At 51.7% G+C, this 27123-nt stretch overlaps 1 protein-coding gene across 2 annotated transcripts in view; it reads right to left on the bottom strand.

Moving 5' to 3' along the window:
• Rgma (repulsive guidance molecule BMP co-receptor a) overlaps positions 1-27123 on the bottom strand; it is a 42732-nt gene that overhangs the window by 7080 nt on the left and 8529 nt on the right. Inside the window, exons 2-3 of one of the 2 annotated variants that reach the window (XM_074061622.1) lie at positions 17582-17697; positions 2272-2786 (exon numbers count right to left, since the gene is read on the bottom strand). In XM_074061622.1, coding sequence (XP_073917723.1) covers positions 2272-2786; positions 17582-17697 — 631 coding nt within the window. The remainder of the gene's footprint in view (positions 1-2271; positions 2787-17581; positions 17698-27123) is intronic. The other variant, XM_074061623.1, reaches the window with a different exon arrangement.

The following is a 27123-nucleotide window of genomic DNA, read 5'->3' as shown; positions in this document are numbered from 1 at the left end:
CAGAAGCTGTGGGCAGCACAGATCAGGGGTTGCAGAAAGCAATCAGTGGGTGAAACACGCACACCTGGGGAGTTGAGGCCTCAGAGAACAGGCAGGGGCAGGCCAGGCACTGGAAACCAGCCACCGATGTTTCTTGCCCAGGGACCACAAGGCCTCCAGTCTGGCCTGAGTTCTGAGCCTGGCTTGCCCACAAACACTGACGCTGTCACTGTCTGGCCTCGAGCAGAGCCAGGCCAATGGGGCCACAGAGCTCTCAGCCTGCTGAGATCAAAGGTAGCTCGGTCACAGCGGAAAGGCTGGGCTGGTGAAGTTCTGCTATATGACAGCCCCTGGGCTGGCATAGGGAGGTCCTCCCACCCCTGCTTGAGCAGTTCTTTAGAGCACAGCAGTCAGCATGAAGCCCGGATTCTAGCAGGTATCCGAACATGTGGAAGGAGGGAGTGAATTCAACCCAAGAATGAGTGAAGGAATGAATGACGAATCCATTTTTGTGTGGATAGCATTGCTTTGCTCCAGGTCCCAGTGGGTGTCAGGTGATAACCTGCAGAAGGCTGGGAGATGCGGGGGAGACAGGCATGAGAGTGCTTTGGACAAAACCATTAGGTGTCATGACCTGGCACTGAGGGCGTTGGGGCATCCACAGATTTCCTACACAGTGGGAGGGCCCAGAAAGAGAGATGTTCTTGGGGCAGGCCAAGGCCATTGGAGCAGAGGAAAAGGTAGGGAGAGAGTACTTTCCTGACTGTCAGGTCACCTTGCTGTCTTCTTCTGGGGTGTGGCGGGGTGGGAAGAAACACAAACACCCTTGTAGGCCAGCCTGGCACAGCTTTCCAACACATTCCTCCTGGGAAAACAGATCCACCGCCGCCTGGCCAGCCTGGAAGCCACAGGGTGTTCTGGTGGGTTGGGCCACCAGTGCACAGAGGACAGGCAATGAGGACAGCAGTCGTGTCCCCGGACTCTGAAGGCTCACAGTACTCCTCACCCCACAGTGTCAAGGCCTCAGCCCCCGGCTAGTCTAAGAATAAGGTCACCAGATCTTCCCCAGAAGTGGGAAGAGACAGGAGGATCTGGGTGGACAGAATGTCCCCTTGCTAGGACCACAGGCCATGTCTCTGGCTGATTCTGACAGTGGTCACGTGAGTAGGACTTGAAACTTGCCACCCAGCCACCGAGGCCTCCTCAGGTTAGAAAATGAGCAGCCTTCAGGGGCCTCTGTGGCAACTGAGAACATGCCAGGCTCTGGAGTCAAATCCTAGCTCTGTGTTTTGCCCTGCTGCATTCTGGGGGGGTCTGTCTCCCAGACCATGAGGCTCCTGATCTGTCAGTCAGATGAAGCAGTTTCACAGGGGCACAGCTGGTCCCAGGGAGAAGAGAGGCCACCTGGGTGGCCCTGGGCTGCTCAGTGAGGCTGCTCCTCTGTCCTCATTCCCAGACACCCAAGGCCTCTCAGTGTCAAGGTGAGGCAAGGAGGCAAAGAGGAAGACTGCTCCCCAGCAAGGTCGGCTGCCCCCAGTACTCCACAGTCCTGGCCTGTATCTATGACCCTGGGTCCCCAACCCCAGAAGCACTGGGGGCTTTAACACAATAGCTAGCTCCACCCAAGAGATGCCATCATGAAATCAACCAGGAAGGATTTTTTTTTTCTTGCTTGCTTGTTTTAGTGGTGCTGGGGTTTGAACTCAGGACCTAAAATTTGCTAGGCAAGTAGTCTACCACTTGAACCACACCCTCAGCCCTTTCTGCATTAGTTTGTTGTCTAGATAGGGTCTTGCACTAACTTTTCCTGGCTGGCCTCAGATGGAGATGCTCTTACTTCTGCATCCTGAGTCGGTGGGACCACAGATGTATCCCACCATGTCTGGCTTGTTTTTGAGATAGGGTCTTGCTAATTTTTTGCCTGGGCTGACCTTGAATGGAGATCCTTCTGTCTTTGCCTCCAGAGTGGCTGTGATTATAGATGTTCACTGCCACATCAGGCCCTTTTATCAAGTTTTCACATGATATAGTTTGGGGGTAAGAATATTCCCAAAGTTGGAAAGTAAGTATTTTGGGAAGTATTTCTAAACACTTTTTGACTATAACCTCGGTGAGAAATTCATTTTAGATCTCCATCTGTACTGTATCTATCTGCACATATTCACTCACATAGGCTCACACATATCAGAAAGAACATGGTAGTGCTGGAGGCATTGGTGGCAGAGACATGGTGCCATCAGGGGCCTGAGTGGTGACCCTGCGGGTGTGGCCGGGCCTCTGCATCCTCCTTACCTTGCTGGTGGCGGTGGCGGCTGAGCCGGGCAGCACGGGTGTGTTGGTGACCTGCACGTTCAGGTAATCATTGTCAATGAGTGGCCAGGCGCCCTGCACCTTGCAGGTCTGGAAGCGGTCTGTGAAAGTCCTGAGGTGCGGGTCCCCAAAGAGGCCGCAGTGCGTGTAGTTGGGGGCAGCCGAGAGCTTGTGGAAGCCCCTCTCATAGTGGCAGATCTCGGGGCTGTCCGAGCGCTCCTGGCTGTCCCCCGCCGGCGGGAGCGTGCGCAGGCGTGGCTGCGAGGTGGGACCATCCTTGGAGCAGTTGTGCTGGCTCATGAGGTCCTCTATGCCATGGACGGCTGAGTGATAGGCCAGGTCGCCCCGGCAGGTGCGGGCCGTGCGCCGGGTGCACAGGGCGTAGGTGCGCAGGGCAGCGCAGAACTCGGGGGCGTCGTCGGACGCGGGGACGTGGCTGCCCGACGTGGCGCTCCAGAACTCAGAGTTGCACCTGAGGATCTTGCACGGGGAGACGGCTGTGGAGAGGAAGGGACACACTGTCAGGACGAGAGGACCAGAGATCCCGAGCCCCTTCTAGGAGGCGACCTCTGTGGGTCTGGGATGCAAGCAACCGCTCCTCTAGGACAGAGCCAGAGCCACGTTCGCAGGTTGGTGACAGTTTTCCTGCAGGCGACTGGAAAGGGTGGAACCTGCCCAGTCTGGCCTTCTGGATTTTTCTGCAGAGCTTGTCATGACCAGGAGTGGCCAGGCACAAAATGACCTCGAGGGTCACACCCCCCCGCCTCCCTCCACAAATCTCAGCCTGCAAAGAAGAGGAGTGGTGGCCAAATGACTCAGGGGCAGACTGTGGGAGCTGACAGGCCACCTGTGGGGCTAAGATACCTGTTTACACTTTCATGGCTGTCCTGGAGAATTCTCGCAAAAGGGAACAGAAATTTGGCAGGGATTTAAGACCCACCATTAATAATGTACCCCCAGTCCTGCCACTATGGGGTCTTGTTAAAATGATTTCGTTGTGCCTCTTTTTCACTCATCCGGAACACAGGATAATAGGGCTGATCGTGTGAAGTCATTCAGAGTATTAAGTGATTTATCTTGAATTATCTCAATTTGGGACGTCAAGGGCATATGGCCAAGTTCAATTAACGCTGGCTGCAACGACTCTATCAGCACTGGTCAGAGGACTGGCTCCTCTCCTGCTCACCCTTTTTCATGCTGCAGCTTGAGAAGCTGCTTTGATATTCTTTGTTCAGGAAACTCCAAAGACCCGAGATTTTCTCAACCAGGGTCTTCTGAGGTCACCCACTGGGGCTTGTGACTTTGGACAATTCAGTTTGTCTTTGGTGCTAGATTTATTTATAAAGTTGAGTTGCACATCAAGCCAGGCACAAAAATCTTTGAAGGAGGACTGATGAAAGAACACACGAGCACTAAGCCATCCCGTGGTGCTCCAGTGAGCTGTCTGCACCATCACTCTCACAGAGGACTCCCACCCATGCAGGGGTACGGTGCCTTCTTCTGAAGATCACACACCTGTCCAGATCACACACCTGAGCAGAGGAGCCAGCGCCCACCCTGCGTCAGGCTTTCCCCTTAAGACCCATTTTGCCACACTGTTGGGCAACTGAGGTCATTTCAGGTGGTGCCTGGCTGAATACCTTCTCCTTTAACTGAAGAAGCTACACATTACTAAGGCATTAGGGAAAAACATTGGATAGAACTCCTCATTTTCCATTTTAATAGCTTTATTTAGATGGAAAATACTCTGATTTAAAGAATCAAGCTAGGTTGATAACAGTCAGGTGGCACCTGCCGTGCTGGGGAACAGAGGTGGGTGGGGGGAGCACTGGTGAGACCCCCCAGTGTGTGGCCTCCTTCCCAGGAGGTGTGCTTGTGACCCGTGTTCTTCACGTTTTCCTAACCGGGGATGCACAAAGGCTCAGCCTACCTGTGGGCTGTGAGATGCTAGTGTGGTCTGTATTGAAGACAGCTGCAGGTCCAGCCCCAGTGTGGAGGAGAGGGGACTACACAGGACAAGCACGTCGGAGGAACTGCTGGTGTGGCTACCAGCTCTTCACCTCTGCTCCAGTGGCCTGTGGCACTCTCATCAGTGCCAGGAGCAGGACGTGCTGACCTGCCGTAGACATGGACACATCCAGCTCGGGTCCACCTCCACCCTCACCATGACCAAAGGAGAAAGTGGGTTCTGCCGACTGAACCCACTGTGGCACAGGAGAAGTCACTCCCAGGTTCTCTACTAGAACCAAACTGGGAGGGCAATGACGGTGAAGCTGCAGCCAACTTGCTGTGTCCCAGGCCTGGGCTGGGCCATGGCAGGCCTCATCACAGTCAGTCCTCTGGGTGGTCCGGCCATTCAGAGAAGGGAAGGCCAGCCCAGCAAGGCTTTGGATGCATCCGTGGACCGGAAAGCTCCTGCCCTTGGGAGCTATGTCACTGCACAATCTTATTACCCCATTCTTAAGTCCCTTGTGCAGGGCTTCAGCCTCTCCTTCCCAGGCCACCCTGCTGTGGTCCCCAAGCTTCCTGCAGCCCAGCTTCCAGTAGACTACATCCAAGGGGCTCCTTCTTAGGTGGGCAGCAAAGGAGCAACCTGCACACAGACAACGTGGGATGGGTGAGGTGTTCCACTTTGACCTCTGTGCTCTATCCCCAGCCTGGGTGGCTCCACGGGCTCTCGAACTTCAATAGGAAGTTGGTGATGAGGTCCTGCTACCTCCATGGTCTTGCAAATCATGAGCAAAGCAGTCACAGAGCTTCGGTGTGTCAAGAGCTCCTGACTGAAATCCCACCCAGATGCTCTGAAAAGGGGGTCCCTCACCTGCCTGGGATCATCCAGTGGGATCTGCCAGCCATGAGTGACCAGGCTTCAGAGTTAGGTCATTTTCTTGACTACACTCACCACCTCCCTTTCACCAGGGAGCAGGCTCTGGACTGAATTGTGTGCCCACCCCCCAATGTGATGGAGAGGGGGCATTTGGGAAGTAACCAGGCTTGGATGAGGTCATGAAGGTGGGCCCTCTTGGTGGCACTTGTGTCCTTACAAGAAGAGACACCAGAGTTCAGTCACTTGATGTCCCCCCTACCAGGCGAGGAGGCAAGGGAAGTCAGCATCTGCAAGCCAGGAAGAGGACCCTCACCCAACCAAACCATACTGGCCCCAACCTCAGTCTTCCAGCCTCCAGATCCATGAGAAATAAATGTGTATTACTTACACCTCTCGGTCTGGGGTTTTGTTACAGCAGCCTGAGCTGCTTCATATGGACGGTACAACCTCCAGGACACTCCAAGTGTCCCTTACAGAAGCTGTCACTGTCAGTGGAGGTATTCATCTGGCCAGAGGCCAAAGAGCCAGGTTGAGTCAACTTCACCTGCCCCATCCTCCCATCTCACAAGGACCTGCTTCTACCCAGAGGTGACCTAAGCCTGGAACAATCCCCTGAACTCTACAGAGGTCAGAGGGTCAATCAAGGAGATGGTAAAGAGTTCCTGCCTCTCTGCTTGGAAACCTCCTGGCCCATGGATCTTTGTAACCCAACTCCATGTCCTTGAATCCAACTCAGGATACTCACTTCCTGCCTGTCACAACAGTACCCTTCCTGGTTTTCACAGCACCCCCAGATGCCCCTCCCTCCCAGGCAGTTCCTGGGAGATGAATCCAGTGAGAAGTGCTGGGTCCTGAGTGAACAGACCTTGGGTTCTGAGTGAGAAGGGAAAAGGAGGACACTTGTGATTTCCTTGCTTAGAGAGAACTGGGGAAAATTCAGTAGCATCAAGCAGCCAGGCAACAGATTTGTGTCGGGAGGGGGCCCAATTAGAGAGTCTCAGTGAAGTAGGGACCTCACTTTGGAGGCAGTGGTGGGGCAGAGAGCCAGGGTCAGTTCTTAAGCTGTGTGACTACGGCAAATTTAATGACCTCTCTGAGCCACGGGGATGCATCAGAAGCTAGCCACACGAGCACTGAGGGGGACTCAAAGTGCTGATGGAAGCAAAGCCTGGAGAACTTGAGAAGGTAGTTTCATGAAAGACAGTTTTCTGCTGTTAACTTTATGGGGAATGCTGACACATGGCACTGCTAACGTTAAGTGAGCGTTTACTACGTGACGGACACTGTACGGGTGTCTCCTTTAACTTTCACGACACCCGTGGGCCTTATTACCCCCATTTGACAGACAGGCAAACTGAGGTCTCCGGGCATTAAACAGCTCCTCTTCTCGGTGCCCTGGAGAGGCAACAGGAAACCACAGCTCACAGGTTCCAAGCTGCTCTCTTCTTCTCCCTCATACTATGCATTCTAGGCCAAGCAGTGCACTGCTGTGTGTGTGTGGTGGTGGAGGGGGGATCACAGAATGAACAAAGAAGAGTTTTGCTCTCCTCCCTCGAGGGGGCCCACACCATCAAAAAGTGGCCCTGGGAGAGTGGGGTAAGTCCAGCAGGCAGGTAGGAACCCAGAGTATCAGAAAGAAAGAATGACCAGACATAAATAACACCCTATATTCCCTGGACCTGTGCAGTTGATAAACTGTTGGATCCTCGGTATCACTGGCCCTGGGAGAGGGCAGGAATTTTTATTTTCATCTTATGGACGTAAAGGCAGAGGCACTGGGGGCAGGGTGGGGGCTGGAGCTGGCCTTGGCCTTGGTCACACAAGGCCACAAGAAGGGCTCTTCTTGGGAGTTGTTTCTATGCTTTTCTTTCCCTATAGTTGTTGTTGATGGTACTGGAATTTGAACTCAGGGCCTTGGGTTCCTAGACAGGCGCTCTGCCACTTGAGCCTTGTCCCCAGCCCCTTTGCTTTAGTTATTTTTCAGGTAGGGTCTCACGCTTTTGCCCAAGCCAGCCTCAGACCGCGATCCTCCTACCTGCACTTCCCATGTTGCTGGGATGACACCATGCCTGGCTAATTGGTTGAAATGAGGTCTCCCTAACTTTCTGCCTGGGCTAGCCTTGAACCATGACTCTCTTGATCTCGGCCTCCCAAGGAGTTTTGGCCTCTATCAATGCTTTCCTATCAAGTCCATTCTCAAGGCACCAGGTGAGGACGACCACCTCCCCAAGGCCCAAAGTCATGATGTGATCTCTCCTCTGATGAGGCCACATGCCAAGTGGATTCTAAGCTCTCCCTGCAGACAGGCCCGAGTGTGGCCCACCGGGAGCCCACTCCACTGGGAAATAACCCGTCTCTGACTCCTGGGACCCCTGCTGCCCCGAACTCTCCGGGTCCTCCAGCCAGCTTTGCCAATTTTCCCGGGAGCAGCAGAGGAAGCCTGCACATGCCCATCACTGATGGAGAACTCACGTTCAGAGCAAGGAAGTGGTTACAAAATGCTACGGATGGTGACAAGCCGCTCCCCTCTGCCATCTCTGCAGATGGTTCTGCAGCTCTGTGTGGCCTTTGGCCTAATGTGGACATGTATGGATGTCATTATTTCCCAGGGACCCTAAGGCATGGACTGTCCTTATGGGCAGTATGCTAAGGGGACCCTTGACCCCCACAGTCATCCCACACCCCATGCCCACTGCATTAAATCACTGACTGCAGGCTCCCAGAGCTCAGCGATCTGCAGGTTACCTGGTCCAGATACAAAACCAAAAGCTGTGGTGTCACCTGCCAGAGATTCTAGAGGGGCTGGCATTTAGGTGCAGTTATCTCTTAAAAAAAAAAAAAAGCAATAAACCTTGGAAAACCTTGGACCTCTGATATGACATCCAAGGAGAGAAGGACAGAAAACTCTGAGAGAATCCTACAACAACTTTTGCAAGCAGGATGGGAAGCCAGCTTTTTCTAGAGCCACCTTTGGAGCTTGCTGTCTGGCACTGCATATGACAGAGTAGTCCCTTCTAACCATGCGGCACCTCCTGCTGGATCCAAGACAGACATAGGGCCCTGATATGCCCCGAAAAGTCAGGACAGCTTCCATCTTCACCCACTCTTGGGCAGGGGCTGCTCCTGGGCCCCTGTTAACCTTGCTACCCTTGCTACCTGGGGTTCCGGGAAAATGCAAAGGGCCTCACAGAGCTTATGCTCCTTAAAAGCACGTTAGGGGGCACTGTCTGCATATTTTGTTTGTTCCAGGCCTCTGGAGTCAAAACTTTCAGCACTAGCTGTGAGTGAGGAGTACACAGGAGAATTCTGAGGACTGCAAGTTAGTGGCTGGGCCCTGCCAGGACCCACCAACAGGAAAGCCCTGAATTTGTCCCAGAGCCCTAAGAGGGAAATCGAGGCCAGGGAGGTGGGGGACCTGGCTTCAAAGCATGGGGCCCAGGCAAAGCCCAGAGGACAGGGCGGGCTCCTAGACCAGTGGGGGTGGACTGTGCCTTGGCTAGCCTATGACCTGCTCATCCCTAAGTCCTGCCAGGAGTGCCAGAGCTTGGTGTTTTTCCGTGTGATTGCTTTCTCAAGAGCAGGATCACTTTGTGATTAAATGCACGCTTACTTTTCAAGGTGCACCCTGGGAGGGGGGGAGGACGACTTAGTGGCCCCCTTCAGCTATGCCCTAGGCAGGAAATCACCTTGAAGCACACTTGCCAGGGACAGTTCCAGTTGGCTCCCGGGGACTTTCCTGAAGTCTCTGTCCTTGTCTAGAGCCACACAGAAAAGACTAAACTGTCATCGTCCCTGCATTTGTTATTTGATAGTTATCTAGGATTCCCACCCCTCACCTCTGTGCAGGCTTCTCTTGGCTGTGCAGCTTCTGTGGACCTCACTGGACTGCCTGCACATCTGCACAGCTGTCCAGCTGGATACCCTCCAGGAGGTGGTCACCCAGACATACAGTCCCACCTGCCTCTGGCTCTCCCAAGAATGGGGGCGCCTAGTTTTCATCTCCTCTGGCTTCCACACTCCAATGGCCTTAGGCGATTTGATGACCTTTTTACCCCTTCTCTCCCCGCCCCCACGGTCCATCCAGTGCCCTATTTAGGCTTTGGTAGAAACACTGGGCTTCCATGTGTCCTTGCACTTGCCCTTGGGGAGGTGGGCTCCAGGCTGCCTCCCTGTGGCCTGCACCACAGCAGAGAGAAATCACAGCCACTCAACTTGTCAGCCTTAAATTTTTTTCTCTCAATAGCAAGCCAGTGTCTCTGGGAAACAGAAAGGCAGAACAGGGAGCTGGGGGCAGCAGCTGTACCAACCTGGGCAGGGGAAAAAGCACCAGTGCAGCATTAGCTGCATTCAGAGTTCTCCTTTGAACTGTTAATCAAGCCCAATCTTTCCGAATAATAGCCTGCTTATTACTACCCTGTTTGCACGACAAAGAACCCCACTAAAACTAACTTAGCTCTATGCAGAGGGGGTGTGAAAGATCGACCCTGAGAAAGTTGCTTTAGGAATGCGGTGAGCAGCTCCATCGCCTGAGCCCAGGAATAAAGACAATGCAATTTGCCACCAAGAAAAGCCCAATAGACCAATAAATTACCCTGCGCGCAAAGGGATTAGATCGGGTTTCAGTTGCTGTAAGGGAGGGGTGGGGTAAGCCGGGAGGGAGGAAACCGGCCTCCTCTTAAAGCAGTAAGGCTCACTAGGAATCCAAGCTCCGCGATCAAGTTGTTTTGGTCCAACTCTGCGGCCTGCACAGTAACTGTGTGATTGATTTAATTGCTGAAAGTTCTGGACGATGCCCTCCATGTGCTGGGAACCGTGATTAACGCTGTTCCTGGAACAAGCCCCGGTTTAAGTCTCTGTGCTTGCCATTGCAACTTCTGGAACGCAAAGCAAACAAATTTATCTGAACATAAAGATTTAAGGATGGAGGAGGGAGGATATCAGGGAAGTAGCATTGCCATGAGGTCTTGAATTTGACAGGTGATGAAAGTCAAAGGTCTCTGCAAACAGGGGCCCCAGGTCTGAGAGTGGCAGGAGGCGAATGCTGGTTGGGCAGGGGAGGGGGAGGGGAGACGTCAAGTAAATGCCACTCGGCTTCAAACAGCTGTCCTCTGATAGGTGAGGAAGGTCTCTGCAAGCCCCACTTCTCTCTTGTCACCTGGCGCCCTGTAAGGATTCTGCCACCAGGGGGCGCTGATGGAGACAGGAAGGCTGGAGGTGGAGATTGGTTTCAGGGTGTCCCAAGGCTGTTCCTTCCCCTGGCCCTTTTCTTCCACCAGACCCAGGCATCGCTGCACAATGTGCTAGTCTGAAGGGTCAGGACTGGCCGGGCAGTCCCTCTTTCAAGCTTCTCTTCCCTTGGTCGCTCTGGCTCCAGAGGTGGAAGTCTCTCCTGGAATTCTGTGCCTCAGTGGTCTCTCATTGCCTTTTTGGACCCGTCTAACCATTCCTGGCATTTAGTATCCACCCCCTCCCCCATGTCTGACTGGTGATTTCAGCCTCAATCCAACTGCTCCAAGGCAGCCCCTGAGAATCGGTAGTAAGTACAAGGCATGACCAGAACGCTATTTTAGGAAGCAGTGTAACTTAAGAGGCAATGGCTTCATTTAGGACCGAGGCAGGTAGAGAAAGGGACCAGCCTGAGGCCTAAGGTCACCCCCCTGCCCCAACACACATCCCCTTTCTCACCGCTCACCAAGTCTGGGCAGCAGACCCCCGGCACCCCTCTGTAAACGAGTCATGTCAAAATCCTGAAGGAGGTGGGGAGGGCCCACTAACCAGCTCAGTCCCAGTGTGCGCCCACGCTGAGGCCACCCTCCATCTCTCCCTCTGTCCCTGGTCCATGAATCTAGGTGGAATGCACCCAGAGCCAACGCTTGGTGACCTCTGGCCTGGCTCAACTCTAGAGTCTCCTGATGTTGACAGATGCCTGAGGCTGCCTGTTAGTCTCACTCCCGGAGGAATTTCACTCCATCATCCTGGAGTACACAGCCAGGTGTTCGGCTTTGGATAGCGAGAGGACACACCCAGGAGACTGACTGGATGTGTCGCCAGGTGCAGCAGGGCCTACCCCACTTTAGCCTACAGCAGCCAGAAGGGGATCACCTTTCCTGAGCCGCATTCTTCCCCTGTCCAGCCCCAGAACGGTGACCTAGCCCTTTACGTGTCCCATTCTGAACTTCAGGGTCTGGCCTACAGGAGATGATGAAGGGAACAACTTCTCAGAGAACCTCAGGCGACCTGAGGAGGAGGGGAGCTGGGGTCATGGAGAATTACCTGCCAGCTTGCTGGGTGGTGTGGGCAGAAGTGGACGAATGCCACTGAGGGAGCTGCAGCAGGAAGTACTGTCCCCTCATTACACCCCAGCCAGAGCTGCTCTGCCTCAGAACCCGCACTGAGTGCCAAGGAAAAGGGCACACCTCAGCTTTGCACACGGGCCACCTCCCCGGGCTCCTACTGGCACCATGTGTGTAGGCAGGATGGTTTGAAAGTCCCCAAACCACTGGCAGTCAAAGCTGAGAGCTTCTTTGGGACGAGGGACCCATAGTGTGCCAAGGGCCAGGCACAGGACCCCGTGCCTACAATCCCAAGCCTGTCACAGGGCAGAGGACTAAGCTGTCCCAGATGCCATAAGGAGGGTGGTATGGGCCATGACAGAACATTCTCCGTGACAGTGAAGCCTGTGAGTGATCGGTTTGGTCTCCCTGTTTTGAGGCATAGCCTTGACTGTAGGGCTGGCCCTTGGGATGGCAGTTTTCCGTGTTGGTCCTGCCTCCAGCAACCCTGGGCTGTTTAGCGTAGTCATGGGTCAAAACGTGTTTTGGGGTGGGCTTTCTGCTTCCATGCTATCTGTAAGATGGGCACATGCCCAGCTGGCCCCAGCTTGGGTGCAAGTCTGTGTTTTGCATACTCCCCAGCACGAGGGGGCTCCCTCTTGCAGATGGGGTGCAGAGGTGCCCCTTTAATTTTGTCTGCCTGGGAGAACAGAATGAAAATATAAGCAAATCCCAGCAGTCTTGGGAAATGTAACTTGGGACATTTGTACAATGACAGGCCTGCCAGCTTGTCTTTCTGACCTGTGACTGGGATCTTCCTCTTTGGGGGAAAGGGCCTTTGAGAGGAGGCAGAAATGCTAGGTCCATGGGAAATGTGGATAACTATTATTCTGCTACTTACTGTATCCCCACTTTAAAGCATGGGTACCCACCCAGCCAAGGTTACCCCAGACATCTGGGTCTGCCTGCACCTTGGTCAAGTGGAGGGGTGGGTGTTCCACTCCAAAGTGGGTGGTGCCATGGACAAGACCTGGGGCTGTCCATGGGTAAGGGGTGGTGAGGCTGGGAGGCCAGGGGGTCTTGAAGATGCACAGATGTCATGGAAATAAGGATGGCAAGAGTGTAGGGCTAGAAGCCAGAGGGCTTCCCTTCTGGATGTTCCAAAAGGAACCATGAGGCACCACGAGGTCCTGAGGTACTCCGTTTGGCATGAGGTGGGGAGAAGATGGGGAGGTTCTAGGGCTGTCTGTACTGTGGCCATGGCAAGGTGACAACGGGAAAAGGCAGGAAAGGGCAGAGGAAGGACTCCAGCCCCAACTGACTGGACTACACAGAGACCACTTCACACCCTGGACTTCAGGTAGTGGGGCCCCCAAGAAACACAGGTGAGGGGGTGACGAGAGAGTGACCAACCATCCTAGGGCGCACCTGAAGAGTCTTGGCTTTCAGTTTTAAAACTAGGAAAGTCTTGGGATCCCTGGTGACCCTGGAAGAGAGAGGCCTTCATTGTTAGGCAGGCTGCATTTTAGCCCAGCAGCAGAACAGCTGACCTTAACATGGTACTCAACTTGAACTTAAGGCACGTTGATGGACCAGGGTTCACCTTGCTGGGTTCACCAAAGACAGGACTGCTAGTAGGAACGACTGCTCCCCCAACCTGTAAACTGGTCCCCATGCCTATGCACTTACCTCCACAGAGCCCTAGGTCCCTTCTTCCTGTCTCACAGAGAGGTTTTATTGTGCCTGCCGGCCAATAAATAAAGAGCTGGAGAGCCCTCCAGCTCTCCCCAGCTCCCTGCCTTTGAATGCCAGCAATTTCTCCAGCCTTGTAGGGGTTTCCCTTTCCAAACCAGAAGACAGGACGTCCTTTCCTCATTCACTCTTAGAGCCAATGGGCCGACCACCTACAGGATTTGATAACTGTGCTCTCCCTGAGCAAGGGTGTGTCCAGAGACCCCTTCACACAGGGCTGCAAGCTGGCTCTGTGCTATCTGATCTTGCATTCTGCTCTCTCTTATAGATTGTGCCTGTCCATCCCAATGTGCATGCTAAGCCCTAACCCCCAAGTGGGACTAGTGATCTTATGAAAGGGACCCCAGGAGAGCCCCCCACCCCTTCTGCTCTGAGACAGCAGAGGGAAAGGAGCCTCTGTGAACCAGGAAGGGGCCCTCATCAGACACCAAATAGGCTGGCACCTCCATGTTACCCTTTTCTGCATCCAAAGCTGTAAGCCACAAATTTCCGTTCATAAACCTCTTAGTGTATGGTATTTTATTTATTTACTTATTTTTAGTGGCACTGGGATTTGAATTCAGGGCCTTGAGCTTGCTAGGCAAGAGCTCTACCACTCAAGCCACACTTCCATAGCATTATTTTTCAGATAGGGTTTCATTTTTTTGCCTAGGCCAGCCAGCCTCAAACTGCAATCCTCCTACCTTGGCCTCCCACATGGCTGAGATTACAGAAGTGCCCCATCATACATCTGATTTGTTCTTTGAGATAAGGTCTTAATAATTTTTTTTTTTGCCTATGCTAGTCTCAAATCTTGATCCTCTTATTTCTGCCTCCCAAGTAGCTGGGATTATAGGTCTCAGCCACTTCACCCAGCCTGGTGTTTTGTTATAGCATTACATGAACTAAGACACTCTCCTTTTGGGACAGAAAATCGAACGGGGAGAGAGAGCAATAAGGTGACTTCCTACTTGCCTATTTTAAAACAGCAGCTTGGACAGAGTGCTCTGATTCTATAGCCACACATATGTGCTTGGATGCCATAAAGTCTCATTTCCCCAGTGAGGACTAACACTTCTACAATGGGTGCATAAAAGAAGGGAGAGAAACAAGAATGAAGAAAGGTGACAGTACAATAATTCCAGGACTGCAGTCCTCAAACGCTAGTGTGCATCAGAACTCCCTGGCAGGCCCATTAGAACACACAGCAGCCTGCCCTGCCCTCCCCACCCCAGGGTATCTGCTTCACGAGTCTGCGGTGGCCCAAGGCTTGTATTTCTACCAGGTTCCCAGTGCAGGGGGAATGGCGCTGCTGGTCCAAGGACCACACGGAGAAACACTGCTGGAGTCCAGTGTCCACACGTGTTAACAGGAACTGTGTCGACATGTCCAAAATGTCCTTGGATGTCTGTTCGAAGAAATCACAATGGCCTCGAAGCTTAAAAATATCTATCAACTTATGTTTGGAAGAGGACACTATTTGTGGAAGGCTCTTCTAAGAAGCTTTTTCCGGGTAGGTGTGGCCACTTTGCCCTGTCCTCTGTCCCCACAGAATCACCCACGAGCAGACATCCTTCTGTCCCAAGCGACACTGCAGGACCCCCTTTGTCTTCACAAGGCTGTGTCTGCCTGCAGACCTTAGTCAAAGGGCCCTGAAGTCTGTCACCGAGGCAGAGACACACTAGGTTGGTTATACACGTTGAGTAAGTGAACGTAAACACTCAAAACACACAAACACGCTCAGTCTAGCAGAGCGAAGTCACCTTTCTTCACCTAACTGTGTCCAATTTAATTTGCACTCCTGTGAGCTTTCTCCTGGCAGCTGTTCAAGTTGGCAACATCTGAACAAACCTATGCTTTCACAGGCTGCCCAGCCAGTTCCCACCTGTCTTCAGTGGGAGAGGCCATGGCACCCGGCCCCGTTTCCCTGTGGCTCTGGGCCTCGCCTCACACTCGCCAGGACTTTTCTTTTCCACTAACTGCAATCCGTCTCTACCAGAACTGCAGGTTGGGCTATTCCAAAGCGTCCTGTTTCCCAGACCCCACAGGTCAAAGGATGTGACAGTCCAGGTCTCTGTGGAAATGGTTCATCTCATTCCTTCTTTAGGAAATTGTCTTTTGAGCTGGGTTTCTAGCGCACACATGTTCTGAGCCCTCAGTTTATTTGCTTGTAGGCTCTAGGGAGGTCACTTTTCACTAAGGTGGACAGTTCTGACCACATGTGACTGTCAGGGCCTCCAGTGAGGAGGTCCATTAGCCAGTTGGCAGGACAGCTATCGGCTCCATCTGCCAGGTTTTAGTTACCAGCCTTGAAGCCAAAAAGAAACGGGTTTCTTGGAAACAAAAGTGGTGGAATTTGGGTTGTGCATTATATAATCCTCCAACATTCCCCAGACTATGCTGGGATACTTGAAAATAAAGAAAAAACTTAAAGACAAAGAGATGAACCAAGAAACACCACACACCCCCACGGGGCTCTTGTAGCTCCCTCTACTTCTGGGAAGTTCTACCTGCCCTGCCAGCACAAGAAGTGAACAAGCTCTGCAGCTTTAAGAGCAGAAGGTGTTGTTTTAAGGGCTCCTGGAGCCCCCTTCTCAATTTCAGCACTGAGCTGAGATCACATCTCCCACCACAGGCAAGGGACAAAAGACACTTATCAACCCATCTGATAAAACTTCCAAAGGACTGGATCTGTATCCAGAGCAAAGCTAAATGAACACAACTTGCCAACTCCTGCTTCTCCTCTTTTATTTTAAAAGAGGGTGAATTTTATCTTATTATTTTTTAATGTGGAGGAACAAAATCTAATAATAGTCAATCCATTAATATTCTATCAGAATATTAAGTAGATGTCTTTTAAAAGAATGGGGGTGGGGAGGGGACACCGGTAGCTCAACACTCTTTGGAGGTTTTGATACTGGAAGGGTGGCCTGGGGCTTGAGGGTTCTTTGGGGACCCTAACACCCCTCCCCCTCTCTGGTCCAAGCCCAGGCATCCCTGTGGACCCAGGGCTCCTCCCACGCAGGTTGTGGGATGTCTGGGGAACCCTCCCGGGTCTGGAAGCTGCTGAGTGAGCTGGGCGCCCACGGACACTCAGGCGCTGGGGGTCTCGCAGCAGAGTTAAAGACAAGAGGGTAAACTGAGCCCTCCTCCCATTCTGCTCCGGGCCTACGTGGTTAGTTAACTGGGAACCCTAACTGGCAGCCAGGCCCAATCGGGGCTGCCCAGTTCTGCCAGTTCCTTGAAACCCAGTTGGCTGCAGAACAAATCAAAACAACCCAATCCGAGTCTGACTCAAGCCCTTTCTTGCAAATTTCAGTTGTGCGCAGGGGCTGCAGAGTCCCTGGCCGCGGTGCCAGACAAGTTGGAATTTTTTTTTGCAAAAAAAAAAAAAAAAAAACTCCCCTGAACCCCAACACAATGGAAATGGGCCGGGCGACCCCGCCTTGCTAAGAGGGCCATTTGGCCTATGACACTGTGTTTATTTACATTTTAGCAAGAGAAAAATGGGTGTAAAGGAGTTATGAGCAGCATACGGCAAAATGAAATAAAGTTTTACTAAACATTAGAAGGAAAACAGCCCAGGGATTTAAGTTTTGTGCCTTCCCCCTCCCCCCCACCCCGAAAGGAGGAGGAAAAAAAAAGAAAAAAGTAAAGAAACCGGAGCGTTTGGGAAGGAACAAATGCTTCTCTGTGGAGTTGGTCTCCCTTCCCCCAACAAAAACAAGAGGTCCGGGCTCCGAGGAATTTGAAAGCAGCGATCTGCCAAAAACATTGTGAAAAACTATGGGGGATTCATTGGAAACAGATGGGCTTTTTTCAGCTTTAATTCTGAAATTCTCTCGCCTTCTGATACAACAAAAACAAACAGGGGGCGACGCGGCGTGTTATCAAACAGGAATCCGCGCTCCTCGGCACCGGGTCCGTGGGCTTCCCCGCGTGGGCGCGCGCGCGTGGGGCGGGCCGGGGTCCCCCGGGACCCGGCGGGAGGCGACTCTGCTGGGACCTTCCAGGGCGCCCCGGCTCCACCCCTGGGCAGGTTTGCAAACTGGCGGGCTTAGGAGCTGGAGAACGCGCCCCAGGTCGGAGTCCTTGTCTTCTCCCCCCTCATCCGAAGCCCCTAAGTTGCGCATTGTGGGCATCCACTTTCTCCGAAGCTAGTGGTGATGGTGGGGAGAGGCGGCCCAGGCTCCGCAGCCTTCCCATCACAAATCGGGTATGTGTGGGAGTCCCCCCAATGGGGTCTCCGCGGGCACCCACTGCGCCCTCGGCGGGGCGCGGGAGAAACAAAGACCCGTGGAAATGCGAGGCTGGAGCCCGCGAGGGTGGGGTGGGGGTGGGGGGGTGGCCTGGCGAACTTGAACTTGAGCTCTGACAAGCTAGCAAACGGGTGGCCCAGTGTTGCCGGGAGGCCCCGGAGCGCGCCCGGCGCGCAGTCCCCGGCTAGGGGGCAGTGCCTTACCTGCCGGGAAGCTGTAGAGAAGGAAGGCGAGGGTCGGCCAGAATCCCAGGGCTGAAGGTCCTGCCCCTCTCCCCATACCCATCCATCCAGCTCGGCCTGTTACCACTAGCCTCTCCCTGGAAGAAGAGTGTAGAAGAAAAGGAGATCAATCACGCTGCGGAGAACACGCAGCCTGGCTCCGCCGGCGGGAGCAGCGAGCCGGGAGGCCCGGTCCACCTCGGCCGGCCGCGGGAGCCCCGCGTCCCCCCTCCCCCTCGCCCGGCCCCCGCGCGCCCCGCCCTCGCCATCCATCACTCGCTTCTCGTCCAATGGGAACTCGGCCTCGCTCCCCAGCCGCCGCGCGCCCCGCCCACTCGCGCTCCGGTTTCAGCCCCCGCCCGCGGGAGGGGGTGGGGAGAGGCGGGGAGGCAGCCCCTGTGCGGCGCTCGCCGCGGGGAGCTCGGAAACCCGCGGCCCGCGATCGGAGGGCGCGCCCCGGCTCCCCGACCCTTCCGTGGCTACCCACGTGGGAAACGCCCAGCACCCCGATCCTTCCCTTCCCTGGGTGCCTTAAACACCCGCAGGGCGCAAGGATCCCGGCGCGTCCGGTTAATTCTCCCCATAAACAGCCGATCCGCATAGAAGCAGCTCCGAGACAAGCCGCAGGTCCCCGCCCTCTTTTCAACCAGACTGAGGTCCCCAAGGCGCCGCCGGCACCCCTGGTTCATTTCTCCCACTCAGATGTGGTCCCGCTACAGAAGGCTGAAAAATCCGCTTGCGAGTTGTCCAGGTCCGGGCGGGATGGCCCGCTGGATCTCAACCACTGCCAGCCACCTCGAGGCTCACTCCCGCGTGCGGCCCGGACACCCATCCGGACTCGGCTCGCCTTCCGCGCCCGCGCCCCCTCCCCCGCTAAGCACCTGGTTGCACTTGCCCCGTTTGCGCCTCCAAGCCGGGGGCCTGCAGACCTGACGTTGCCACCCTGAGCACAGCTCGTGGCTTCCTAGAGAGAAATAGATACGGTGGTCCCCGGGCCGCCGGGCGCTGCTGGAGAGGCTTGGCAAAGGCCGATCTTGGGAAGGTTTCAGGGTGGTGACCTCCCTTAACTTATTTTTCCTGGGGAAAAAAGTCCCCTCTTCTGCCCTTGTGATATTTAAAAGAGCGGCAGCTTCTGCTGAGAAACGTCTTTTGGAGGAAACACCAGTAGGCTAGAGCAAGTGTTTTTAGTCAAACTTATTCCTCCCTCGTCCCCCCTCACCTCACCCTCAAGCCTGTCCATCTGGTTCTTTGGGAGAAAAAAAAAATAATTCTGGGTTTTGATCCAATTTAGATGTTTCTCTTAAGCACTATCCCAGTCCTAGCTTGCTGCCGGCCACACAAGCTGCCAGGAGCGAAATGTAGGGAGAGAAGCAGGGTGGAAGGAAAGGCGGGAAGGCCCCATGTCCTGGAAGACACAACCCCTCAGGCAGCTGCAGAATTGCAACTTCTAAATCTGGCTTCCCCAGAGCAAGTGAAAAAGGTGACTAATTACACTGCCAGCTGTGCAGTGGGGCAGCGCTTCCTTAGGTCAGAAAAGTCATGAGGAGATTAAGAGGTTCGAGGCCAGCCAAGGCAAAAAGATACAGGCACCCCCATCTTAACCAACAAGCTGGGCATAGTGGCCTGGCGTCTTGTCATCCCAGCTACTCAGGAGGCATAAATAGGATTGCAGTCCAGGCCACCCAGACAACCTCAAACAACCCCGTCCCCACCCCCCAGATCCTATTAGAAAAATACTAAAAGCAGAAAGGGCTGGGGCACGGCTCAAGTGGTAGAGCACCTGCTTGGCAAGCTTGAGGCCCTGAGTTCAAATCCCTGTACCAACGAAACAAGCAAAACAAAACAATGACAAAAATCCCCTCATCCAGCCAACGCAGGCATCGTATTTCCCTCAAACATTTAGGTCTCAGACCTACAGGTTCTGTTACTTATTGTTCACCCAAACTGGGGTTCATTAGGCACCCATTTCCAAAATGTTCCAGGTTTGTCCAGGGAGAGCTCACCATCTCAAAATCCAGGTTTCCAGTGCTACTCCTTTCAAGCGTGGCCAGCCCTGGGTCAGACCCAACAATTTCCTGCGCAGAATTCCAGCCCAGCAGTTCATTCCAGCAGTAGCCCTGGCACACTGAGGCGCCCAGAGGCACTGGGTGGCCCCTCCACCCCTGAGGTCCTGCAATTAACACCATTTGCTGGAATCTGCCTTTCAGGAGCTAGCTCTAAAAGCCTTCGATAATGAGTCAGAGAGATCTATCAGCATTCCCAGCAGCCCAGTCAGTAATTAACCAAAATTCCTATTGTCACAGCTCCAGGTGGGAGACCAAGGCTCAGCATCCAGCAGAGGGCATGAGCCTCCAGAAGACCCCTCCAGTGCTACCCTGCCTGTGCAGGCCCCTTCAGTGCTACCCTTACACTTACAACCTAGTGGACTTTGGCCACTGGACTTTTAAGCTCACACCTCAGGCTCTTTATCTGAAAGGGCCAGGCTCATATTGTCACCCAAGACTGCAGCTGAATATAACTCGGGAAGGACACCAGACCCTGGAGCTTCCCCTGGCATCCCAGGGAAGGGATTGGCCGCCATCTTGGGAGAAGACTCAAGTCTTAGGGCATAAATAATTTGGGGAAAGAATGCAAAGGGCTTTTTTTTTTTTTTTTTCTCCTTATGAGAAATGTGTGAAGCTGAATTTGGACTTGCCTCAAGTAGGGATTTGGCCATTATGCAGTTTAGGCGATCAAGAGAAATCCAGCCCGAAAAAGGACAATACAGGGTTGTGTTGATGCTGAGGAATCTGTCCCTACTGGCTAAACCAACCAATTTATGGACAACTCTCCAACTCTCAGCCGATGTAAGAAATTCTTAAAATTTTGGATTCGGGAGCCAGGTGTGGTGGTGCCCACCTGTAATCACGGCACCAGGGAGGTAGAAGTGGAGGTAGGAGGATCACAAGTTTGAGTTCAGCTTGTGTTACATAGCAAGTTGCAGGACAGCCAAAGACCCTGTCTTAAAAACCCAAAATAGGCCAGGCATGGTGGCTCAAGCCTGTAATCCTAGCTACTCAAAAGTCAGAGATCAGGAGGATCAGATTGCAGTTTTGGAGGCCAGCCCAGGCACAAAGATCATATGACCCCATCTTAACCAATGGCTGGACACAGTGGATCACACCTGTCACCCCCAGCTATTCTGGAAAGCACAAATAGGATGATCACAGTCCAGAATGGCCTGGGCAGAAAGCAAGATCCTATTAAAAAGTAACCACTCCAAAAAGGGCTGGCAGAGTGGCTCAAGGGGTAGAGCACCTGCCTGGCAAGCACAAGGGCCTGAATTCAATCCCCAGTCCCAAATCCCCCTCCCCGCAAAATATCCACCACCACCTCCAAAATATCCAAAATGTTGGATTTCAGAATTCAGCACTTCATGTACCTAGAGACCAACCTAACTCAAAGTGCAGCAACTTCAAACAAGCAGCCCATAGTCTGGCTGCTTTGCTTCCCTCCCTAGGCTGTGGTCTGGGCCTGGGACAGAGATCTTCTCACGGGCAGCCCCCACTCTTTTTCCCCAGCCCTGGCTGTGGAGGCCCCCACTGCTGAGCCCTTCCCTCTCTTCTCTCCCTCTCCACCCTGGGGTGGCTGTTGGCAGAGGAGCAGGAGGCCCTCCCAGGGGCAGTGGTGGGCAGGGACCCCAACTTTGCCTGCCTCTGAGTATGCACAGTGTGTTCCCAAATCCAGGGCCTGAGCTGTCAGTCACTAAATACATATCAGGACCTATTGCATGCTAGCTCTGAGGGTTAAGGAAATAAATAAGCTGGCTCTGCTATAGTTCGCATATGGAACGATGCAAAAGATCTATGCGTTAAAAGCTTGGTCCCCCAGGTGGTGCTATTTCAAGGTGGTGGGACTTTATGGGAGGTCTTTAGGGAATGGGGGTGTGCCTTTGAAGGGGATGTGGGACCCTAGTCCTTTCCTCTTCTTCTTTTGCTCCCTGGCTATGAGGTGAGCAGTTCACTCTGACACACGTTCTTTGCCATTGTCTGTCTCTCTCCTCCTCCACCCCCATACTGGGATTTGAACTCAGGGCTTCATGGTTTCTGGGCAGGTGCTCTACCACTGAAGCCACACCCCAGCCCTTTTTCCAATGGTTATTCTGGAGATAGGGGCTCATGATTTTGGCTGGGTCCAGCCTTGGACTCAATCCTACCTGTGCCTCCTATGTAGCTGGGATTTTAGACACGCACCATCCTTACCTGGCTTGGTTCTTGAGATAGGAATCTCACTAATTTTTTGCTTGGGCTGACCTCAAACTACATTCCTCCTGATGCCTGTCTCCTGAGTTGCTGGGATTACAGCTGTGATCCAGCATGCCCGGCCCCACCTTTCTCTTTATAAATTTCTTTATCTCAAGTATTTTGTAATAGTGACAGAAGCTAACACAGCCCCTGTGTTCAAATGGCTGCTAGAAAAAGAGTGTAGGGAAAGAGAACTAGGAAAAGAGACATGAAAGATGTTTACCAAAAAAGTGGCACACGTTTTGAGGTGTCTTGAAGGATTTGGTTTTAGTAATAATGGGTGATAGTGGACGTGTGAAGTGTAGGTTTGAAAATCTTCCTTGTACAGACAAGGAAACAGGCTGAGTGAGCTTAAGTACTCAGTCAACTACAGAACCTAGCTCTCTAAACCCCATGCCTGGAGTGCAGTCCACTGCTGGTGAGCAAGTCCACACCTGGCTTAGAGTCAAGGAGGGACAGACAGATAACTTAACAGTGACTGTCAGTAAAGCACAACACAGACTGACAGGGAGATACAGAACGTGGGCGCCAGGGCCTCCAGCCCAGTCTGGGATGCAGGACACAGGTGAAGATAGAGAGGTCCTCCCAATGTGGAGGTATGCCAGGGAATAATAGGACTAGTGAGGCAATGGGGGGCACGGAAGGGAGTCCAGGTAGAAGGAACAGTATACAGTCTCCTTGGGAGAGCATTGCAGTGCGGAGGGTGTGTGTGTAAAAATATCCCACATACCTCAGCTCCATCCTAAGCAGCTGACTTGGAGTCTCTAGGGGCACAGCCTGGAGATTATTACTATTAATCGTTATTATTTTGCAGTACTGAGATTTGAACTCAGGGCTTTACACTTGCTAGGCAGGCACTCTATGACTTGGGCTAAGACTCCAGCCCTACACTGGCACTTTTTAAATGAGCTTTCCAGGCGCTAATTTGCAGGGGAGTCTACAGGTTTGTAAGTTCTGGTACACTGGAGCCCCCCATGTCCTTCTTCCACCAACTCTGGACGCACAGAGACCCAGGTGAGTCAGTCTCCTCTTGGGCTTAACGTCAAGGTGAAACCCACAGCTAACCATCACTTTCAGCAAAGCAGGAACTGGCACGTGACACAGGCTGGACCAATCAGAATCTTTCCTGAGACTGTTATTATAGCGAACCTCCATTTCTGGTCTCTGATTCCAACACTGGACGAGTTCTGGTGGGAAGGCAAGCGTTTCCCAGTCCTGGGAGCTAAGGCTGTGTTTGCAAAGCTGGCGTGCTCTTTTTACTTAAGTTGAATTTTATCTGGTGAACTTCAGGGGGTGCTGATGGAGATTTTCAGGGCTACCACTCCCTAAGCCACTCTTTAGCATGTGACATCCTCTTGCAGGTCCTGGTTGGCTCCTTTGAGCTATGACAGTCTCTGTTGCACACGTAGCAACTGCTGAAGTTCCTCATTTGGTTGAGACTAGTTCTGATTTTCTCTCACATATACTAACAGATGCAGATGTCTGGATAATATATATATATATATATATGTAAATATATTTTGTGTGTGTGTGTGTGTGTGTGTGTGTGTGATTGGGGCTTGAACTCAGGGCTTTGCACTTGAGCCACACCTCCAGTCCATTTTGGTTCTTTGGAGATGGATTCTCAAGAACTATTTGCCTAGACTGGCCTCGAACCTCTATCCTCCCCACCTTAGCCTCCCAAATAGCTAGAATTACAGGTGTAAGCCACCAGTGCCCAGTTGGTCCCAGGTATTTTTTGTCAACTTCAGAATGCAGGGATGTGCTGTCACTGGCTCTTGACCCATTGTTCCTTTATGAATTTGGTAAAAATTTCTCAAGCATTCTCCCTTCTTCACTCCCCTTTGAAAAAATTTTGCTTAGACCGTGTCCTCAAGAACCGAATTGCTTCACCTTAAAACTCTGAGTAGGAATCAATTCTTCTTTTTAATTTATCCCTCAATTCCTCTTTCAAACTTCAAGGGCTACCCTGGGGCCTGGCCATCTCAGATTTGATGAACCAGCCTTTGTTCACGCCCTCCACAAGCTTCATGGTTTTATAGACTGTCGTCGTGTCACCTGTCTGGTTTCATCTTTCTACACAAAAGCCCATAAGGAAGAAAGCAGTCCAGCCTCTTGTGAACGAAGCTGTCTGGGTGATTACATGCCCATCCTTCTATAGCTCTGAGACACTTTTCTGTAGGGAAAGGGAATAAAATAACCACATCTGGGGATAGCCTGAGTAGAGCACTATTTTTGGCTAGGTTTAAATTTCATAAAGCGTGGGCTTTAGCAAACAAACATTTTGCAAATATCCCCACGATCCTATTTTGTGGCTATAAACAGACAGCACAGAGTCTATTCTCTTGCAATTTGGATTATGTTATCCTAAATGCCTTCATTTAAGCTTGTGCCTGCAAAAGCGTCATGTGAATTTTCTTGCTAAGCTTGTCCTGCAATTAATCACACCATTTCCTTGATTTCCCCTGCTGGTCTGGAAGCAACTGACCTTTCTCTCCTTCAGATAATCTTATAAATTTAAACTAAGTGTGGATGCTCAAGAAATCCTGGGGGAGCCCACTGTTTATAATTCTTTATCCAAGAAAGTACTCGTTTGTCTTATTTTTTGTTTCCTGTCTCCCCACCCTCACATTCTAGAGCGGCTTGAGATTGTAAGTGACCTTTAGGTGTAACTCTGTCCAGAGGAATTTTGAAAGTCTGAACATAATTCATGCCTAGATGTCTCCCTTGTCTCCAGGTGTGCTTCTACTTCCTCTGTTAAATGGTCCAAGTTCATGTTTTCTTTCTAGAATGTGTTATACTTCATCAGCTAATTGGGATTTTAAAGTGTGCTTAGCTGTAGGACTTTTTAGTATATAAAGTGGTCATTAAAGGTGACCCCTCCCGCCTTCTCTTTGTGGGCAGGAGGCACAGTGTGTACACAGGTGTCATGTGTAAACAGGACATTTGCACATTCGGGCACCCTTCAATATCACCACCTTCTTCCCCGCAGGTGGTCCCGGGGAGAGATGGCCTTAGAACTTCTTTGCCGTGTTTGTTCTCATGACAGTTTAGGAGAGGGTGTCTCCTGCTCTGCTTCCAAAGCCTTTTCCAGTCCTGCTGCCATTGCTGTTAAGGATTTCCTCAGGGCTGGGGAGGTAGCTCAGCGCAGAGCGATGGCCTAGAGCGGACCAGGCTCTGGGTTCTTGGTTCCACCTCCAGTAGTGTTGATTTCAGAATCTTATGGTGTGTTCCTGGGATCCTATATGGCCCATAACTGTGTCAGCTTTTGTGGTGGACATCCTTTCTTTCCAAATATGCACATCCTTCCATCGCTTTGATCCTCGCTCCCTCGTCTCAAGGAAGCCTTCTTCGCCGCAACTAAACCAGGTAGATTTTCCTCTGACATTTTAACTTTTTTTGTTTTGTTTTTGAAACACATTTCCCTTAAATGTGTTTCAAATTTTCCAATAGCTCTCTTTAGAAATCTTCTATTTGAATTCTTTTGTGTGGATTTAAGACACACTAGCAGATTTGAGTTGTTCTTGTACCTGTCTTTAAATGTGTGATACCAGATTTTGGTGGGACTGGGGTTTGAACTCAGGGCTTTGTGCTTGCAAAGCAGGTGCTCTACAGCTTGAGCCACACCTCCTGTTCATTTTGCTGTGATGATGGGGGTCTGGAAAACAATTTGCCTGGGCTGGCTTCAAACTGTGATTCCCCCCATCTCAGCCTCCCAAGTAGCTAGGATTGTAGGCGTGAGCCATCGGTGCCTGGCCAGAAAAGGGATTTCTAAGGAAAGAAAATATAGGAGAACAAATTTTCTGGGCTTTTAGTTCCTTTTGATGTAACACCAAAATATTTGTTAAAAACTGAAATAGGCACATGTTAAAAAATCAATTTTCTATTAAATGACTCTCCCTGGAGGTAGTGACTCTTAGTAGTTTCATGTGAATCTTTCTAGATAATTCCATGTGCATATAAGCACATATAAAATCTGTCTGTCTGTCCATCGTCTGTCCATCCATCAGTCCATCAATCATCTATTATCTATCATCTAGTACCTATCTATCCATCCATCTACTGTCTATCTACTGACCATCTAGCTATCACTCATCTATTTATTATCTATCTACCTATCATCCATCTACCTATCATCCAGCTATCAATCACCTATCAATTATCTATCTATCATCTATTACCTATCTATCCATCCTTCCATTCATCTAGTGTGTATCTATCAATTATTTATTATCTATTTACCTATCACCTAGCTATCAATCATCTACCTATTTATCAATTGTCTACTTCTCTATCATCTATGTATCAATCAGCTAGTACCTATCTATCCATCTATTCATCTATTGTGTATCTATTTATCGGTCATGTAGCTATCAATCATCTATTTATTATCTATCTATCTGCCTATCATCTATCATCATCCTCAAACTATCAATCATCTATTTATCAATTATCTATTTCTATCTATCTATCTATCTTCCTGTCTATTCTATCCTATTAGTAATTTTGCCAGAAACTGTTAGCAACCTTCTGCTGCTCCCTTCCCAGTGCATAACACTTACTCTATTTTGTCTCTCAGCTAAATGATGGCATGAAGCCCTCCACTGCCCAGGAGCTATGGAGGCAGAGAAGAGCTGAGACCACTGTGCACACGGACAGAGAGAAATATAAACTAGTCCAGGGAGGGACGCTGAGTGTCTTCAAACAGCCACACCCTTCGCTCTTCCCGCACTTCAGTTTTCACTTTAAACTCACATATTCTGTCCCTTGTCTTTCAGAATCAGTTCACACTTAGCCAGGCTTACACTGCAGCAGCTAAGTAACCTGCCTGAGTCACCACTGCCTTGGTGACAGAGTGGATTTGGCAGGTCCAGGTGACTCTGGCTGCCGTGTCACCTCTGATAAGCTCAGCAGCTGCTTCCCAAGCATGGGACTCTGTCAGGATTCGCTCCCCCTGTCAACCCCAGGGAAGGACACAAGCTCATCTTTTTTGCTCTGCTGAAGCCAGGACTGCCCAGCTTCAGTCTGGACTGGGTTGGGGCTTCCCCATGAGTGGCCAGCAGACTCTGGGGTTGAGTTTCCAGGCTGTTTGGATTTAGGCCTGTCCTTCCATCTTTTCACACCTGTCCATCTTGACTTTCAAGATCCTCAGTAAGCTCCTGAATCAGCCATATTTCTTCTTTCAGTATTTCTCCCATTTCTTTCTCCTGGGATTATGACCTGGTGTGTAACTGGAGTTTC

The sequence above is a fragment of the Castor canadensis genome, chromosome 19 (genome assembly GCF_047511655.1).
Source record: "Castor canadensis chromosome 19, mCasCan1.hap1v2, whole genome shotgun sequence".
Lineage (NCBI taxonomy): Eukaryota > Metazoa > Chordata > Mammalia > Rodentia > Castoridae > Castor > Castor canadensis.
The sequence above is the reverse complement of the archived record's forward strand: the minus strand, read 5'-3'. Positions and strand labels throughout refer to the sequence as shown.